General features: G+C 42.3%; 1 protein-coding gene across 2 annotated transcripts in view; it reads right to left on the reverse strand.

Annotated features, from left to right (window-relative positions):
- Nucleotides 1-18,169, reverse strand: part of C1QB (complement C1q B chain) — a 100,748-nt gene that overhangs the window by 40,146 nt on the left and 42,433 nt on the right. For both annotated transcript variants that reach the window (XM_069610871.1, XM_069610872.1), the window contains exon 2: nucleotides 15,869-16,050. In XM_069610871.1, coding sequence (XP_069466972.1) covers nucleotides 15,869-16,043 — 175 coding nt within the window. In that variant the 5' untranslated portion in view covers nucleotides 16,044-16,050. The remainder of the gene's footprint in view (nucleotides 1-15,868; nucleotides 16,051-18,169) is intronic.

The raw sequence follows: 18,169 nt of genomic DNA on the forward strand, positions 1-18,169 counted from the left end.
TGCTTACATACATCTAAATGCTTCTCTCCAACAGCAAGGGTTAGGGGTAAACCCAACACCATTAGTCAACATAGAACATGACACCATTCCAATAGAGGTGGATAACAGCGACTTAAAGAGTATTACTCTAGCCGCAGGCACCATTATTGGAATGGCGGTTGATGACCGACATTTCTCCATGGATCTTGGAAATGAACTGTTAGGGCCAATCCCCAAGGACTGCTTTGACAGTGACAGTGATGACAACACAACACCAGACAGGATTTTTACCCGGCATGGGGGGAACTTCCTGGTGTACACTTCCTGCCCCTATGGTAAGGAAGATGTGACTTGTGACTTCAGGAGGGATGAGGTGATTTTCCAGGTCCATGAGGGCTGCCTTTCCCACCTGAAGCCTCCAGTCCAAATCAGCACTCTGACCAGGGACTTCTCCACCCAGCTGGAGGAGGCCGCTGAAATAGCTAAACCAGAAGTCTTTCCAGGCTTCAGGCAGATGGTGGAAGAGAGAGTCAACCTAGCTGATGCCTGTGTGACTCTGGAACAAAAGCAAAAGTTGAAACAAGTTTTCTTGGATTTCCAAGATCTCTTTGCGGTAGACTCATATGACTGTGGTCGCACTGACATCCACACAACAACAATCCCCATGGACCCTGGCATGACTCCTGTGTTTGTGAAGCAATATCGCTTGCCTCTCGCATCAATGGAGTCCCTTACTGAAATAATTAAGAACCTTGAGTCCCGGGGAATAATCCGTCCAGTCCACAGCACCTTCAATAATCCGGTGCTGGGAATATTGAAGCCAAACGGCCAGTGGAGACTCTGCGCTGACCTCAGGGAGCTCAACAAACGGGTCCATACTTCCCGATGGCCTCTGCCCTACATTGACCAAGGGCTGGCCCAGATCCAGGGGTCACAGGTATTCACTGCAATAGACCTGACCAATGGGTACTGGACCGTGCCTGTCAGTAGGGAGGACCAATACAAACTGGCTTTTACCTTTGGGGGCCAACAGTATACATGGACCCGGACGCCCTTCGGATACCTTAACTCCGGTAATGAGTTCAATATTTTCCTACATAAGGCCATGCCCGACCTGGGTGCAAGGGGTGACCTGGCTTATGTAGATGATGTCCTCATCAAAGGTTCATCTGTGGAAGAACACATAGCGGAGATCCGTTATGTTCTGACCCAGTTGAGAGCCGCCGGAGCAAAACTTTCCTTTCAGAAAGCACAGTGGTGTAGAACCCGTGTTAATTTCTTGGGGCATGAGATTACTCCTCAGGGTCTCTGTCCCCAGGAAAAGAAAGTGGAAGCACTTCAGAAACTGAAAGACCCCACAACTCTGCGGGAACTAAGGAGCCTCCTTGGACTGACTAATTACAGCAGAAAGTTCATTGAGGGCTACGCAGAGATCACCAGACCCCTGATTCATCTCCTGAAGGGGGGGGTCAAGTGGGAATGGGGTCCAGAACAATCCGAGGCAGTAAGACAACTCAAAAGAAGCCTCTCACAAGCGCCTTGCCTAGCTTACCCTGTCAGAAACAAGGAGTTCTTCCTGGAGACGGGGTTCTCTAATACGTGCTTGACGGCAGTATTATACCAAAAGCATGACAAGGTCAATAAAGTAATCTCCTATGCGAGCAAAACGTTATCCTCTGTGGAGGAAAAATTCAACGATTGTGAGAAGGCACTCCTGGCAACGGTGTGGGCATTGAAGAATTACCGCCCGTTTATCCAGGGGGAACACATCATAGTGGAGACTCCATACCAGCCTCTGCAATATCTCCAAAGTGATAGAATCCGGACCGGAAATGTGAGTAATTCCCGAATTACTTCCTGGATTCTGTCAATGCAAGGCTTTCCTGTGGAGGTCCGATATGGCCAAAACAAGAAGAGTCCCCTCGCGCAAGGTCTGGCTGACTTGCATGATTGTGCCAGAGAAAACTGTCTCGAGGACGAAAGTCTAAAAATAAAGGACAACATGGAGGCATACCTTAATTCCCCCCACAAAGTCTTTGAAGAAGACAAGTGTGAGGGAATGCCCACTGTGTATGTGGATGGATGCACTTACCATGTGGACAACAACGGGGAGAAAGAACTGGTGGCCGGCGTAGGGAATGCATGGGTGAATGAGTCCCCAGAACCCTCTGCTGGATACAAAATTGGTCCCCGAAGTAGTCAGGTGGCAGAATTGATGGCTGTGCATCAGGCCATCCTCACTGCTGTCCAGCATCAACTCCACGAACTGGTCATAATCACAGATTCGGATTATGTACGGAACGGGTTCGTGGAGCACCTGGTTAATTGGAAAACCAGAGGCATGTTATGTGCTAACAACAAACCCTTGAAACATGGGAAGTTGATCCAAAACATTGATGATCTGGTCACATCGAATGGGATGACCATCTACTGGAAAAAGATCAAGGGTCATTCCAAAGTAGAGGGACCAGACAAAACTGGAAATGACTTAGCTGATCAGCTGGCCAAAACCGGGGCCATCCAAGGGGATCTAATTGAGATTGAGTCCCTGTTGGGGGAAATCCAGGTCACTGCCATCACTAGGTCCCAGACAAATGCTCACAACGACCTTTCAATTGTACAATGGAGTAAGGAGACCCCTGATGCTGATTTGGTTACCGCTCAGAAGGGGGATCCAATTATTGGTAAATTTTACCAGCACCTTGAGGACCCTGAGAACTTTCCCCTGACGGATACCGATTACATTGGGAAAGAGGACCTAAGAGTGTTGATGAAATGTCCAAAAATGTTCCGGATCCAAGATGGTTTGTTGGTAAGGAAATCCAAAGCTGGCCACGATCAGTGGGTGGTTCCTACCTCATTCCGAAGCCTGATGTTAAGTCACGCCCATGATGCGGCCACTGCCGGTCATAGGGGGTTTCACACAACATTGGAAATCTTAAGAGAGGTTGCATACTGGCCACACATGGGGCAGGACCTCGACCAATACTTGAAGGGGTGTCTTGTGTGTGCACAATTTCAGCCATCATCCCTCACGCACCGGGCGCCTTTACAAAAGAGGGGAATGACACTCCCATGGTCAGATTTACAAATCGACTTTGTAGGCCCTGTGATTCGCTCGGCTAGGGGGAATAAGTACATGTTGACTGTGACATGCTTGTTTACCAAGTGGGTGGAATGTCTCCCAGCCCCAAATTGCAAGGCAGAAACTGCAGCTGCCTTGATGATTAACCACATCTTTTCCCGTTTTGGTCTACCTCAAACGATTGAGTCAGACAGAGGTAGCCACTTCACCAGTGAAGTAATGACAAAGATGTGGGAGATACTGGGGGTCAAGAGAAAGCTGCATATTGCTTATAGACCAGCTTCTTCTGGGGCAGTAGAGAGATATAACCGGACAATTGTGAGCATCTTAAAAAAGTTTGTGGCAGATTCTGGGCCAAGTTGGGATATCCGATTACCTCTGGTCCTAATGGCCATCAGATCTACCCCTTCATCTGCAACCAAAATGTCACCATTTGAGTTGATGACTGGGCGCAAGATGGTGCTTCCTCAGCATTTGCTCTATAGGACCCAAGAGCAGACACTGATAAATGCCTCCACTACTCATGAGTATGTGGAGAATTTAAGGAAACACCTCCAACATGCTTTTGCTTACGCTCAGCGGAATCTAGAAAGATCGGCTGATAGCATGAAGACCCATTATGACCTGAAAACGTCCAGGAAGGAATATCAGGTGGGGGACCGGGTCTATCTATACAACTTCCAAAGGAACCAGGCCAAGCAGCGCAAATTTTTGCCTACATGGAAGGGACCCTTTGAGATCATCGACAAAATCTCCCCTGTGGACTACAAAATCCACATCCCCAAAGGTCCTTTGGCAGCGGGGGAAGACAAGTGGGTACACATAAACCAGTTGAAGTGTTGCCATCCCAGGCACGCTCTGCAACAACTGGAGGAATCCTCTGGAATCCTAGCGGGTACTGTCTCAGACTAATTCTGTTCCAATCATAAAACATACCACATCTAGTCTCTAAAATATTGTGATTTGCATGAAACTGTCTCTTAGTTATACTGTTTTTTTTTTCAAAATAAGAATGTAATGTTTCGTGATGATGAAATGCATATGCTGCCCCACTATCTCAACAGTGGTGGAAAAACGTCTATGAGTAGGTATTGCCGCTCTTCCTTTGTCGTCCTAGGAGAAAGAAAACCTGAAGACGGGCCAAGGAGGGCGATCCGGAGACCGGGAACGAAGATCCAGTGGGCCCAGCGTACCGCCCAATACTCCCATCAGGACCGGCGAGGAGGACCGATCGATCAGTACTGGATGGAGAAGAAGATGCTGAACTGTGCCATCTACAGAGTAGGAAGAAGATTATGCGGACAGACCGGTGCGTGGGTCAAAACCCTTAGGCACGCGACTCCCCATCGACTCAAATTCAAAGTGCAGTCGCGTGGGGGGGCTTGTTGGGTGTCCTGACCCACGTTTAAGCTATCATGCCACAACATTTGGTGCTGTGGGCTTAGAAAATTCAAGATGGCGCAAAACCCACATGTGCGCCGAAATCCAGGAAAGCTGCGCAGTTTGTGCGCACACCAAAATGGTTGCCTCACTTGTCACCCACCAGTGCGAGAATGAAAGGCCGGGTTGCCATGAGGGAAATGGGTTGCCAAAGGAAAAACAGTAGCGCCGGTTAGCTTCAAAGCGCTTTAAAATCACCATTGGACTACCCGCACAGCAGTCTGAAACCATTGGGAATGGCAATGCTGATTGCCAAATGCAACCTAGAATTGTGGGGAATTAATTTCTTAAATCCCAAAAATAGGTGCAGTACCAGTACTCACCACTATCCAAAAGCCGGCGTTTTAAAACCACCCTGTGTTTCTCTGAAGGCAGGCTCAAAATGCCTATTTTCAAACATTACAATATGTGCAAAATATTCACTGAACACCAGCAGACATTTGGCAGAATGGAGTTTTGTGTGCCTACAAAATCTGGGAAATGAAGAGCCCAGAACAATGCTTATAACAAAACTGGCTGAGCTATGGAGTCAGCAGTTTAAGTTGCACTGGATTTAAAGACACTAAAATCGAAAATGTTTAGATTAAATGAGTGACCTATGTATGGTGTCACATGCCTTTGTAACTGTTGAAATGTCATAGTTTTGCACTTAGAATCAGCATTCTAGCTGCATGTGTAAAATTGCAAGTTAATTTAAAAAGCAACAAAAAACATGACAGTTAGCTGAAAGTCTGGCTTAAGGAACTTGATTCTGCCTGGCAACTACCCCCATCAGGAGTGAAACTTTAGTCACAGCTGTGTTCCCAGGCCTAGCTGCCCTTTTGCTGCTCACACCAAAAAGAATATACCATCTATCTGATAATTGAATTACCTGTGCTCTACAGGAGCTCTGAACAAAGCCTGTCTTGACTCAGGCAAAGGTTTTATTACAGCGGTCGTAAAATGTAGCTTCCTCTTGGCAGAAGCTGGGAGGGGCACTGCCTGTGAGAGCAAGCTGGCTTGTCAGAACTGGATAAACCAGTATTTCCACCATGTGACCTGGGAAACCACACCCCTTTGTAGCCAGAATATTGTTTAGAAAAAGATGAATAACTCATGGTGCGGACATGTGAAAATTTTATAAATGATACCATAATTCTTGTGATTTTTCTGCCCACAGTTTAAGAGGTTTTTAGAACCGGTGGTATGTTCAGGGGGGTGTTAGCGGAAAAGTGGATATTACTCTAAATGTATGCATGTTAAAAATCTGAAACTTCATCAGTTAATGTCCATACTCCCTGCGCACATGTATGTAAAGTTGGGTCAATGTCAGAAATTGAAAAATCAGTTAAAAAGTCAATTATGTGCCATTTCTGAATGCAAGCTCTTAGAAACAGCAGATTTGGACAGAGACATGGCTAAATTCAGCCACACCATGTATATGTAATTTCAAACAACTGTGTAACTGTGAAATATGGATTTTGATCATATATAGATTTGGGTGCACAGATGACAGGGGAGGTTTTTCAAGAGATCATAAATGGCTGACATCACTCGGACACAACTTAGCTCCCCCAATCAAATGAGAAATGGAAGTTTGACCAATTAGAAGCTGAGAGAGAGGTAGGGTCAGTGATGCTAGAACACACCCACATTCTAAACACATAAAAGCAGAGAGTCAGGACAGATAGGGAGATTCATTTCCATCTGCAGCGGGACGCTCTGCCGGAAAAATCCATACTTACCTCCATCAAACTTCAAAGAGCCAACACTTAGACTCCAAGATAAACAGAGACTTCAAATCCCTCAATCTCCAGAATCCAGAAGCAGTGCTGTACCCAGAGAGAGAGACCAGGCCATTGTATCCAGAGTGCTGACCCCGATGCTGTGAGCAGTTCCAGAGGCCAGGCGCTGTGAGCAGAACCCGAGGAGATCGGACCAGACTGAAGTCCGTGACCAAGTCGCTTTCCGGTTCAAAATCTCTTGTGAGTACTCAGCAAAACTCAGAACACATCTCTTAGTTAAAATAATATAATTCAATCTATTTAATCTAAGTAGAACTGCCTCCTAACTGTCACCTGTCATTTGTAAAGCTGTCACTTGTCATTTTCTAGTTGCAAGCTGCACGTGTCTTTTTGAACTTTAAAATTTCAAATCTGAAAAACGACCGTTATTTAATCACTCATATCTCCGCAACCGTTTGTGCTAGACTTGCAATAACTTTCATCTGAAAGCTTAGAATCGTGGCTTTCCTACGAACCTAGAACCGCATTCCTACCCCCTATAGTTTTACCGCAATCGCGGAAAACGCACGCGCGAATTTTGCCGCGATTTGCAAATTTCTCCACATGTAAAATCAGCTGCTGCTTGCCTTCCATTTGCCAGAAAATCGTTTGCCTCATAAAAACTATCCCTGAATCATTGCAAGAGTGAGCCTGAGCTAATATTAACTAGATATCACTCACCCTGAACCTCTGAAAGGGAATTAAAAGCATTTTAGCATACTTTTCCCTGAATTGCCAGCACATATCAAAGCATTTTGCCTGTGTTTTAAACTTCTGTTGTCTAAGCTTGCTGCGGTGAACTGAATCACATTTGATTGCATTTCTGAGAACTGTGTGTTTTCCTCCCATTTCCTTGCATTGCATAAAGAGGGGGGGAGTGAATAGCCAGAGAAAAGTGATTACATTGTTTGGATGAAATCATATTGAGTATTTTCTGTACTGCATTCATTGAATATTGCATCCACCTGAGCTTACATAAAGCATTCTGTACCACCTTCTTCTTTTGTTCCTATTCACCTGTGTGCTACCTTATCCATTTCATGTCAACTCCTTATTGATTATAGAGAAGCGTGTTAGTGCCAGATTCTCCGTTGTTAATATTTATCATATTAGATTAAGTGTGATATTCAATTATTAATTTATTATAAAGTGTGATCTATAAATCTATTGTTTAAATTATCAAATAAACCTTTTAACTTGCAAAACAGAACTACTTCTCGGCTCAGTGGGGTCAGGGGGATTCCAAGAGAGGGGTGTTATATAGGGGTAGTCATCCAGAACGCATGAACTGGACATAAAGATATATCAATAAGGGTTTTCATTCAGTATTATAGACTAGGCGTTGACTTAGCTGTAGTGTTGAATTGAATCCTCTTACAATCCTCACCAGAATAGTTTAATGATTCTAATTGATCCCAACAGCAAGTGGTTAGCCACTCTCCTGTTCATGAGCCAGCCATGTACTTTGGATGTGGGGCCTTCTGGGAGATGCGGAGCAAGATGCCACTGAAATGCTGTGCAGGACGCTGCCCAACAGACTGGTATAGTGCACATGATAAACAGGAAAGTTGCCAGGAATGTTTATCTCAGGGTGTGTTGGGAAGCATAATACCCTGCTTGTTGCTACATATTTGCTCGTAATGGCAGCTAGGTCCTTGAGAAAGACCAACGGATTTCCCATTGCCCAGAAGTGGCCACATTTTGTGTCAGGTAGAACACTGAAATTGGGGTCTACTATGTCCACTAAGCAACATTTATCATTAATCTCCGATGGAAATAATACTGATCAGAGGTCGCCTATAACATTTCCAGAAGGAATTGGTAGCAGATATCACCAATCCATGGGCCGTGTCAAATGTATCAAAAGGATATGAGTTTGAATTCTGGTCTCTATCTCCTGAGAATGGGACAGTGAAGATGCATATACCAAAGGTTTAGCCTAGGTTTCTAGCTTACCTCTGACCCAGATGATTAAAGATTTTGTTTGCAGGAATGTTTTAACCCCATTTCTGAAACATGTGAAATGCTTTCTACTCCTCTGTGTGGCTCATTCTGAAGAACGTGGGGGTACAGGCTGGTGTTAAACTTGAATTGGCCAAGCTTTTGAGTTGAGACATTCATTTTTAGATGGGGTCCTATCAATAAAAATGCCCAATGTTAAGACCAGGTGTGAACCTTTGATCTCTGAAAATACATGATGTATTTCATGTTCTGATAGCTCCTCTTCGCCACAAGTTTCTCCTGTTCACCTTTCTCAGATGCCATTTTCAAGACGTATGCCCAAAAACAGATTTACTGACTGTAATGACAATATTGTCTTGAGTCAAATCTCTGCTGCATCCATACAAGATAAGTGTCTGCCCTTATCTCAATGACTGGTGTTATCCTATGCTCCAAACGGGCAGAAGCAACAACACATGTGAACAGAGTCTGCAAGCTGATCAGGAGCCTGGAATTTATAATCAACTACGAGAATTCTGATATCACTCAAGTCAAACAATTGGATTTCATTGGAAATATCCTTGTAACAGATGTTGGAAAAGTGTTTCTGTCACCGAAAAGAACTGTGGTTCGTTGGTACAGGCTGTATCAACTCTGTCATCACCATCACAGCTCAGCCAGTCATTTCATAAAGTGAAACGGTTGAAGGTGGCTACCATGTTCCTGGTGCCCCGTGCAAAGTACCACATCAAGTATCTTTTCAACCTTATGCTGAACAACTGGAGACCATAATTGGTGTATTACTAACAGTCACCTAGGAAACCAAAGCATTATGCCAATGGTGGTTATCAATGCAGAACGTGGAAAAGGGAATCTATAGGACCCCAACAGAGCCAAAGGTGTTGACAACCAATATGAGCCAGCTGGTGTGAGGATAATAACAGAATACTGTTGCACAAAGGGAAAATTGTCCCATCTGTAGAGCAGGTTGTCAAAACCCTGCAGGGAGTTATCCGTAATCCACGAGGCCTTGCTGGCATTTGCTCCAGTGCAGAAGAACAAAGCTGTTTTGGTTTAGATGGACAATATGGTTGCCAGGGCCTATATAAAATAAATTTAAAAAAATACATAAGGCACTATTTCACTGTCTTTATCAAGTATAGCAGAGAAATGTTTTGCTTCGGCTGATTTCAAAATACCGTGCTATCAACTGTTTACATCCGGAGGTCACTTAATTAGGGAACATACAGGCTAAGCTGAGGCCTTCCCTCTTACCAAGAGTTGCCGTGTCTATCAGTTCATTTTGATTGATTGGATCCCCAGAAATAGATGTATTTTCATTGTGCTACAATGTGAAGGCGGTCACATTCTGCAGCATGCGTCTGGACTCATTAGTTTGAGGCACAGATGCACTTGGGGTTTAGTGGCCAAAAACCATTTAATATGCCTTTTCTCTCTTCCTGTTAATCTCCCAAGTATTCAGGAAATTGATGTGGAAAGAAAGGGCGATTTGAATCTGGCAGCTCAATGTTGGATAAGAAGAACATTGATTCCTGCTCCTTCTGGAGTTAGTTGCATTTTAAGAACCTGCTCTTCCTCTCTTCCCAACCCTTCTAGGGGATTCCTCTGTGCCAATGTTGAAATTGTCCCATCTTTGATTGATGGCATGGAATTGAAAAGCGAGTACAGAGGCCTAAGGTTTTCTGCGGAGGCAGCATTAGAACTCCACAATGCTCTGCATCCCTCTGCCATTAGTGTGCACTTGCATCTCTGGTGTTCCTTCCAATCTTGGTCTGGGGCTTGGGCTATGCATGTTCTATCTTGTGGCACTTCGTTTATCTATGAATTCTTGCTGGAGATATTTTGCAAATTATTGACCCTCTCAACTGTGTAGCTTCAATAGGTTGCTATAAAAGCCTTTCTTTTTTTAAAAAATGTATTGTGATATTGGTGTACAGCACATAAACCTTACACAAAAATTCAAATCCCAAAACATATCAGTAAATCAACATTTAGTACATTTAAAGCATATCAATACATTATCAACATTTAGGATGATTAAAACAAGCAGATCAATAGAATTATTTAACAAGAGCATTCCACAATAATTAAATTTATAGTTATAAAGTTTTATGCGCTTGATAAATAATATATCCCTCTGTTCTAGGCAAACACAATTGGAATCAGAAGTAAAATAACATTGGAATCAGAAGAAAGGCAACATTGGACTTCATTACGAGGTCGCCGGAAGAACCCACCAGTAGGCAACAAGCTACTGCCAACCCCGTAACACTGTTTCTGCCATCTGATATCCCAGTAGGACTGGGATATCACGAGCAACAGTTTAACAGTAAATCCACATTCCCATGGAGTCCGACACTCCACCGGAAGGAGGTCAATGGAGCACTGGAACCATTGCTAACAGTGCCAGTGCTTCAGTGAAAACACTGCCGGTAGGGGTACCGTGCCCCTGCCAGCAGAATCGTAGTTTAGCGGTCTGGAAAGGGTTCTGGTACTTTGCTATCGGCACCTTTATATCCGGACCACCAAACTCTTAATGATACCCGTTGTCTTCTATCAGGTCATGGGTAATAAAATAGTAAAGGCCCGTCCTGCTGCAGACGCCAATTATCTTGATGTATTGTAGACATTTTAAAAAGGCGATTGTGAGAGGTGTTTCATTCCACTCGACAAGCAGAGCAAGAAATCCTCTTCAGAAAGCCATTCATTCATATTCACACATTTTCAAAAAATGCATATACATATATTGGCTAACTTAAGACACTCAAGCAAAAGTTGTTTGAGTGTTTGAGTAGCAGCTTGGATTCCACAAAACAAAAAGCCTCTTCTGAGTCCATCATTCTCTTCCGCACAGTCAGTATCTCCCCCGTAGAGAGCAAATTAAATCAAAATCATGAGAATTGGTCTCTTCAAAATGGGTACAGAATTTTGGACAGGTATCTTGGTAATGAGCCCAAAGGTTTATCACATTTCGGAACATGACTATACATTTTAAAATGGGTTTGTTTCCCAATTGTGTTGCACCAATCATGGAGAAATAATGTCTTCTTTACCCTTAATGTGTTTGTAATCAGTGAATCAATAGAAACCACAATTTTGCGCAAAATGGCCTCACTCTTTAACTTAAAATCATGTAAAAGGCCACTCTAAAATCATTTTGTTCAAATCACAAAATCATAAACTTTAGAAATCCTAGAAGTCCTTTAGAAGTCCTTGGGGAGGAAGGCAAGTGCAAGAAAGCCTAATTTTGAGCTTCTTTAAGGGATTCATTGTTAACACCTTAGGCATACAAATGTTCCCCAATGGAATACCCCCCTAGGCCTCAAAGTCTTGATACAGTCCCCATTTGAAAATCTACAGCCATTACTACTTGAGTGTCTGATTTATAAGATTATTTTTCTTATCACACTTCTGTCTATTTATAGATTGGGGATCTGAGTCATCTTCTGTGTAGGTCACCCTATTTGCATATTCTCCCAGATATTCTCAAGCTAAGTCTGGGCATTTTACCAAAAATGAGTCCTCCTTCCACTGAAAGAGATTATCATTCCAGCATTGGGTTCATTAAGTGATTTGAATTAGAGAATAAGATAGATCTTCTAGGTGTTAGAAGGGCAGTGCTGGTTACCTGAAATTCATAGCATAATTTAAGATACATGGCAGTCCCTTTGGTGGACACAGACATGGCAGTTACCCTGCAGTGCCATCTTTGAATAGGTGAATTTGGCTGGCAATTGTTAAAGCATAAGAGTTTACAGGCAGCCCCTTTTCCCATTACGCGGGGCTGGTCACAGGTCCTGGGGCTTCTACGATTCATATTTGCCGAGCAGCAACTTGGACTTCACTGTTATTTTTTTTATCACTGCAAAATCCAATTTAAAGGTGCAGGAGATACTAACATAGGCATTTCGATTCTGGAATCTGTAAATTCCGAAGAGGGAGTACACAAAATAAAGTGTTGGGGTTGCAGTAGATTGTTGTGGATCTCTCTAATTTCTTTAGGCACCTGGCAAAAAAGGTCTTAGGTATATCCTGATTAAGGAGGAGGTTGATGATGGAGGGGAGCAGGGGGGTTATGCCTAAATATACCAGGTCATTCCCATTACCTCCACTACCATTCCTTGCCACCTTACCTACCAATCGTTCTTCCCTCCTAACTGGATTTCAGGGGTCCCCACTGGATTCTGTAAGTCCCCTGAGGTAGCCAAGGATGTGAGATAAGTGCTGGAGCCCCTATGGCAGGAGCCTAAAGGGGGGCCTTGGCACTATTTGGAGGCATGAGTTAGAATATATTACATGGTACTGATGAGGTGGAAGGACCTCATATGTGAGTAAGGTGATAAGGTTTTGGTAGCTGAAGTAATGGGACTCACCTGATACAGGTTAGGCATTATAACGTGTACAAAGTGTAGTCAAATGTTTGTACACATTTAGATACTTTAAATCTGTTTAAAATGGTAACCATCTTCAATAAGGAATGTGATATGAAATTAATAAACAAGCACAAGAAAACATTCTAAATAAAGGTAATGAGTGAAACCATCTATAATGATATCATATGTTTTAGCAATTTCTTCGAGTTTATAATCTATTTGTAATACAAATGTGTACCATGATAACACTTGATTTATTAATAGCAATTTACATGTTTCATTTTAATTGATTAAAGATTTCTAAAACAAAGCTATATATGATATTTTGATCATTTGCCTTTTCCACAGCATGATTTATAAGAAATATATATAATCATTTTAGGAAGTTTGTCCTTGGAAATTGTCGCACATTTTTTGATAAATTATTAATTTTTTATTTTGTTTTAACTAGTTTTAACGTTTATGTGAATTCTTATTAAACATGACTTGATTTGTTTAATGTCCCCTCACTTTATAATAATGTTGTGACAGTTTACAAGAGCTCATGTTAAATGTAATCTCACCGTTCACATTCAAAAGGCTTTATATATTCATTTTTTAATAATTAAAAAACATTTTTAAATATCTTTCAATATAGACAATTGGGTATTTATATTGCGCTTCATGTATCTAAGTGCAAGACAAGTTATTGAACACATGTTGATCTGCATTGTCTTGCTCAAAAGATGAGCATGTTGCTCCTGAGCTATCTTCCTAACACAGTATGCTTGATTTTCCTATACATTATAAGGATAATTTTGCAAATGTAGTATATTTTGTTAGATTTTCAAATATCACCAGGGAATTTAAAAAATAATAAACCACTTATAATTTTATGGAAAATTTAAATTTTGTCAAATGCAAATATTTTCAACACCGTTGAAAGACACTTGATTCAGCATTTTATTGTAAACATTCAGACTTTCCTGATAATTTCATCATTCACATTCATTGATCGATGTCACAGTTACGAGCCACAAAATGTCCATTTTAATAGTAACTTCAAATTAACCATAACTACAGAGGTTTTATCAATGGTTCTGAAATAGATATATTTGTACATATATTCATACATATGTAAGAAGAAATTCACACAAGAAATCACACAAATATTAGAGCAATATTTATAATCATTATTCATGGTCTCTTTTTACAAATGTCAAGACACTGACATTTCTTTCATCTCACCCTCTTGGTTTGGACCTAGTTATCTCAGGAGACATTCATGCACCCCTGAATGTGTCAAATTACAATGTGGCATGATATTATTAAAAGTCTGTACGATTACCTGCGTGAAATGATTGGAGATATGTTTTTAATCTGAGTTTGAGGGTGTCTTATAAATTGTAAGAGTTCTGGATATGATATATGTCTGTTATTCCTACTAAACTGGATGTATCATTTATTGAGTTCATTTTATAGGAATCAGTTCACAAATAAGTTAATATGGATTCCTTAACTGAGTGTCACTGCATGACTGACAGGATCTACTACTCTTGAATTACTGACAATTCAAAAAGTATATGTGACCTGGTTTTACTCCCCGAGAATAGCCGATGGCATTCTGATTGTGTTAAATGTTTACCTAACCTTGATCTGCTGACTGCTATTCTTAACAAGGTAATACGTTGGGTTGTATCCTTTAAGTATTGAGCTGCTTTTCATAATTGCTAAATTACTCCTGGAGAAGTCTGTTTGATTCACAATGAAGTTACTATGGGACTGATGACTACGACTAACCGACTTACCTTTGACTGAATTCTGCAAAGGGCTATTCATTCATAGAACAGTCAGCTATGAGCAGCCCTGACTTCATCTCAGGAAAAAGTAAGAGTTACTCATAGCAACGTCTTTGAGGAGCAATAGTGAATAGAAGTATACCAGGCCCAAGAAATTAGTCAGACCGACCAGGTCAATGCATGCACACCTCGTTGCAATTCCTAGATTTGATCGAGTTAAAGGAGGAGGATCTAGCCTCCCTACACTAGCATCAAACATTGGAATGCCCTCCAACATGCCCTACGAGTGGAGGAATCCTACTGGGCCTTTCGAAATGCCTTAAAAAACACTGTTTTTCTCCTAAACTCTGAACATTATAAGGCATGCCACATGCATGCCTCAGCAAGTAACATTGTGAAACTTCCTACATGTCTGTAATGTTTTTTTCTTCCCTCCTCCCCTCTCATTGAAGTCATCCTGTGAGTAACTGGTCCTAAAACAGTGCCTCGATGCCTCCGGCTTAGGCACTTCACAAATGTAAACATAAATAAATAAATATATAGCTTTAATAGCCCTGAATCAAATGCCAACCTCCAGGAGCATATCATGGGTAAGTCAGCACTCTCCAAGTCAGAGATACTCATGGCAACATCTTTGTTGAAGTTTGTATTGCCACTATTTTAATTTATTGACAGTAGTGAAAGATGTGCTGTAAAAATGCCTCAGTCATTGTGCCAAATAAGAACAAGAAGCAAATACATAAACATGAAGGCCAATGTTCTCAATGAGGCACATTCAAAAAAGTCCCTGCGGTGAGAGATGTGAGGTGCAAAGTACACATGCAGCCTCTTCATGTAGATTTCAACCCTCGTGCCTGTGCTGAGAAACAGGGCCTGGCTGCTAGTATGAGGGACCCAGAACCACCCCCTCCATGCATTTCAAGAGTTAAGCAAGTTCCCAACACTGGACCTTCGTTGACTTACTATCTCCCTGCACTGAGGCATAGGGTCACCCTCAACGCATGTCAGGTCAGCAAGTGCATTTGCAGTGACAAGCTTTAAAAGGCCGGCACTGGAAATGCAGTTTTCGAATTTGTGTGGCTTGTAGAAATGTTTAAAGAAAATATAAAGAAGATCAAATGTTCCTGCAAAGCATGAGCATTTACATTTTAGGTAGTAGGCAGAACAAAACTTCAAGGGGACCCTTGGCAGCAATGCTCTGTCCATTGAAACTGGTCTCGGACAGGGCAGACCAGGAAAAGGGGAAAGGGACATACACCTGCTGCATATTAGATCCAATAGCATCCGTAGTGAATCGAGATACACATTGATGAGTGTCATAACCCCTCTGCCCAAATGGCTTGCTCCTGTCTGCGTTCTGAGGCTGGGCTGAGATACAAAAGTGAATATGCCCAGCTGAGCAAGGAGTATTTTTATCCAATTCTGTGTGGGTGAAAAGTGAGACTTGAGGAGTGGGGGAGGCAATATTATCTCGTTTATCTTGCTTACCAATATCTCCTTTAGCACCATCACTTCCATCATTCCCATTTGCCCCAGGTGTACCGGGCACACCAGGAATACCGGGTATAGCAGAACGGCCAGTGCAACTTTGGGTGTTGGCAATTGTGATCACCATCCAATGTAGCAGCATTATCTTCACTGTCATGCTGGCAATGGCTGCCATTTCTCCACTGGACCACAAACGAAAAAGGGAAAAAGTGTTGAAAAGCCTTCCTTTGCGACTCATTAATACATTTCCTTCATCCGGAATGTCACATCTAGTAGTCAATGTAATAGGATTCCTAATAATAAACAGTTTTTTACGTTTTTAATTTTAATTTTATGTATATATGATTTAAATAAAACCTTTACACTTTCAAATATATAGATCATGATATCACAACTCCCATATACATTCATACAAATATTACATACTGTTGCATCTCCCTGATTTCATCTCAGCCTACTAATTAATGTTTTCATGTAAAAGCCATTTCAGCGTCAGTAATAATGCATTAATACTACTTTACAAAAATATTATCACAATGCAAGATCATTTATCAATTTAAAGTAAATTAATTCTTAACATTAACAAGTAGCCAAATTCCCCCTGATGCCTCCGGGCCTGCGGGTTTGCGCGTTATAAATAATAAATACAAATACAAATACATGGTCTAGATCGATATATGGTCTGTATATCAGAATCAGAATGGAGATGTTGCAATTCATAAGTCTTTAACAGAATCTTAGAGAGTTTATTTCTTCACTGTCAACATTACGTGATTCCTACGTATATTTAATGCGCCTCCACACTCCCTAAATAAATGTTCAATAGCTTCAGGTTTTTTGGGAGTGTTACAAAGTCTTCAGGTTGCACTCAAATGTCAGAGACAAACACTTAACGAATCTGAGATAATGCAGTCAGAGATGCTTGGTTTTAAAAAAATCTGCACTAACTACTCCAGCACTGCAATCCCTATACTGGCTCCTGATTAAGGCATCATATTTAAAACTTGACTAACTCACAGGGAATACTGCTCCCATGGCCCGAAAATACCCATAGAAACTACAACCTGCCTCCGAATCTGCAGTCCACGTTGGAACAAAAAATTATTTTGGCATTATACAAGCACACACAATTAGAAGGTTATGTCATGGGTGTAGGTGAGTTAGCTGCATGGAAAAAGAAAATAAAAGCTGCCAAACATTGAATTAAGCAATAAGCCCAAAGCAAAGGGGCATTACCACTTCAGGTAATGCCCCGGGGCCCATAGTTACAGGCCCAAGTGAAGCGAGGTAATTACCATTACCTGAAGTGGTAATGCCCCACTTTAGACCATTGGCCTAAAGATCAGACCCCACTTCTGGAGTACTGGTTAGATGTTCAAGGAGAATGTGTGCTTCATGGCCTGAGACTAGGGGAGTTTATATTGAAGACAGCTTCATACATTTCTAAGCACTTACTCTATCAAAATTGTCCCTGGACCTAGTATGATAGCAACACATGTTTGTCTCCTCCCCCCCTCCCTTTACTTGTCGCCCGCCTCCCGCACTATCTGAAATGCCATCAGGCATAGTACGATAGACACTTGTTTTGTTCCTCTCCCTCTTTTCTCCTCCCCCTCCCTCACCTCTTGTTAATCTCTGGCTCTACCAGAATTGTCATCAGGCCTTGTACGGTAGTCGCCTGTATGTTTCCCATTTCCTTCCTATCTGTGTTTTAGCTCTTGAACTATCTGAAATGTTGTTTGGCTGAGTACGATAGTTAATTTCACATTCTTGTTATTCGTGGCCTGTAAGAATGTCATTGTGTTTTCCCTTGTTGCCTCCCTTGCCGTGAAGCGCTTTGAAACACATTGGCCCTCATTACGACCTCGGCGGTGCCATGCCTGGGTGCCACTGAAATCGCGTCCGGGTCCACGGAATGAGGAATTACCGGGCCATTCCGAGTTTGGAAGGCCCGGCAATTCTTCCCTCCAAGGACCCGGACCCGGTCCTTCCCCATTCCGAGTTCAGCTTCCATAGGGCTGAATGGGAATGGGAGAGGGAGCAAACAACGGGCCATTACGAGTTGGCCTGTTGTTTGCTCCCTCTTCCCCTCGCGGGACCCGGTAAGCATGCCTGGTTTGACCAGGCGTTACTTACCAGGTCCCGCGAGGGGACCTCATAATGAGGCGGTATGGGGTTAACGGCGCCGGCACCTTTTACGGCGACGTTAACCCCGTACCGCCAGTGTCATAATGAGGCCCATTGTGTATAGGCACTATATAAAGAAACTATCATATCATATCTTTAGAGTGGATCCAAACA

The sequence above is a fragment of the Ambystoma mexicanum genome, chromosome 8, assembly GCF_040938575.1.
Source record: "Ambystoma mexicanum isolate Mex_15411 chromosome 8, UKY_AmexF1_1, whole genome shotgun sequence".
Taxonomy (NCBI): Eukaryota; Metazoa; Chordata; class Amphibia; order Caudata; family Ambystomatidae; genus Ambystoma; species Ambystoma mexicanum.